Here is a 1,864-nt window from a genome sequence, read left to right on the forward strand (position 1 = left end):
GCACGTTCCAATTAATCGTCACCTCTCCTCCTAGTAGGCTTCAAGTAACATAGAAAACTTTACGGCTTCAGAGCCCTGCCTTTCGGGCTAAACATAGCCCCAAGGATTTTAACAAAGCTTGCCTACGCAGCCGTCCATCAATTACGCCTAAAGGGGGTTCAAGTAGTAGCCTACTTGGACGACTGGCTGGTGTGGGCAGCATCCAGGACAGAATACATGCAAGCTTCTAAGATAGTGATCCACTTCCTGGAACATCTGGGATTCAAGATCAACATAAAAAAGTCTCGTGTTTCTCCAGCTCAAAAATTTCAGTGGTTGGGAATCCACTGGAATTTGGAGTCACATCGGCTTTCCATTCCTAGTATGAAGAGGAAACAAATAGCAGGATCTGTCAAGACACTATTGAAATCCAAACGGATATCAAGATGCGATCAGGAGAGAGAGCTGGGCTCTCTGCAGTTTGCTTCGATAACAGATCCAGTACTAAAAGCACAGCTTAAGGATGCAACAGGAGTATGGAAAAAATCTGCAAGAAACGCGCAAAGAGATCTAATAAGACCACTACCGACTCGACTGCGAACGCTTCTCAAGCTGGTCCAATGCCAAGCAATTGAAGAAATCAATACTTCTTCACCCTCCTCCCCCCGTCAGTAACTATCCACACAGAGGCTTCAAAGGAAGGCTGGGGAGGCCACTCTCGTTAGATGAGAGTCCAAGGAGCTTGGTCCAATCTTTTCAAGTCATTTCACATCAACTTTCTAGAAACAATGGATGTACTTCTGACACTGAAGAAAGTTTCTCCTCACCACTCCACCCATATAAGACTGGTTCTAGACAGCGAGGTGGTAGTGAGATGCCTGAATCGACAAGGGTCGAGGTTACCTCAAATCAACCAAGTGATGTTGGCCATATTCCTTTTGGCGGAAAGTAAGAAATGGTACCTGTCAGCAGTTTATATTCAAGGGTTGCGCAATGTGACACCGGACGCTCTATCTAGGTTTACACCTATAGATTCAGAATGGTCCCTTGACGCAGGATCGTTCTCCTTCATCTCGAGTCAAGTCCCAGAGCTGCAGATAGACTTCTTTGCAACGAAATACAACAAGAAAATAGAGTGTTACGTGTCCCCTTACGAGGAGCCATTAGCGGAGGCAGTGGACGCTATGTCCCTGGACTGGAATATATGGTCCAGTATCTATCTGTTCCCTCTGCACAATCTCCTGTTGAAGGTCCTCGATAAGCTGAGACCCTTCAAAGGGAGAGCAGCAATAGTGGCCTACAAGTGGCCAAATAGCGTGTGGTTCCCTCTGGCATTGGAACTACAACTAAAATTTCTACCGCTACCGGATCCATCCCTGTCTCAGCGAGTACAGAAGTCGAGTGTCTTCGCTCCATCACAGAAAACACGGAACCTACATCTCATGATTTTCTCTCCTTAACGATAAGAAAAAGATTCGGTGTTAAAAAGTCAGTTTACACTTTTGGAGGAAACCAGAAGACATTATGAGGCCTCAGGGAAGAAATAGCTATCCTTTGTCAAGGCGAAGAAACCGAAAAAAAATCCCGACAGATTCCTATTCATCATTCTTCATTCACCTTCTTCAGCCTACCTTGACATGTCAGATACCATATGAGTTAAAGGTCAATATTTCTAACGACGTTCTTAATGAACTAGCCCTTCAGCGCTTTAAAAGACCTATTGCATGGTCATTAGATATGATTCTTCATTGTGTATAAATAATGAACAATGAGGAATGTGCTTAGAAGGTTTTGAATAGTGGCTCTCTCTACGGAAGAACGCCACGTCCAGTTCTTGGAGGGAGAACTGAATCTATTGCTAGACCCAACGTTTCTTACCAGGAAC

At 44.7% G+C, this 1,864-nt stretch overlaps 1 protein-coding gene across 1 annotated transcript in view; it reads left to right on the forward strand.

Annotated features, from left to right (window-relative positions):
- The first annotated feature begins 704 nt into the window (after positions 1 to 704).
- The window catches only part of LOC137625649 (uncharacterized), an 8,063-nt gene continuing 6,903 nt past the window's right edge, over positions 705 to 1,864 (forward strand). The window contains exon 1 of the mRNA XM_068356557.1: positions 705 to 1,191. Coding sequence (XP_068212658.1) covers positions 705 to 1,191 — 487 coding nt within the window. The remainder of the gene's footprint in view (positions 1,192 to 1,864) is intronic.

The sequence above is a fragment of the Palaemon carinicauda genome, chromosome 32 (assembly GCF_036898095.1).
Source record: "Palaemon carinicauda isolate YSFRI2023 chromosome 32, ASM3689809v2, whole genome shotgun sequence".
NCBI classification, from domain to species: domain Eukaryota; kingdom Metazoa; phylum Arthropoda; class Malacostraca; order Decapoda; family Palaemonidae; genus Palaemon; species Palaemon carinicauda.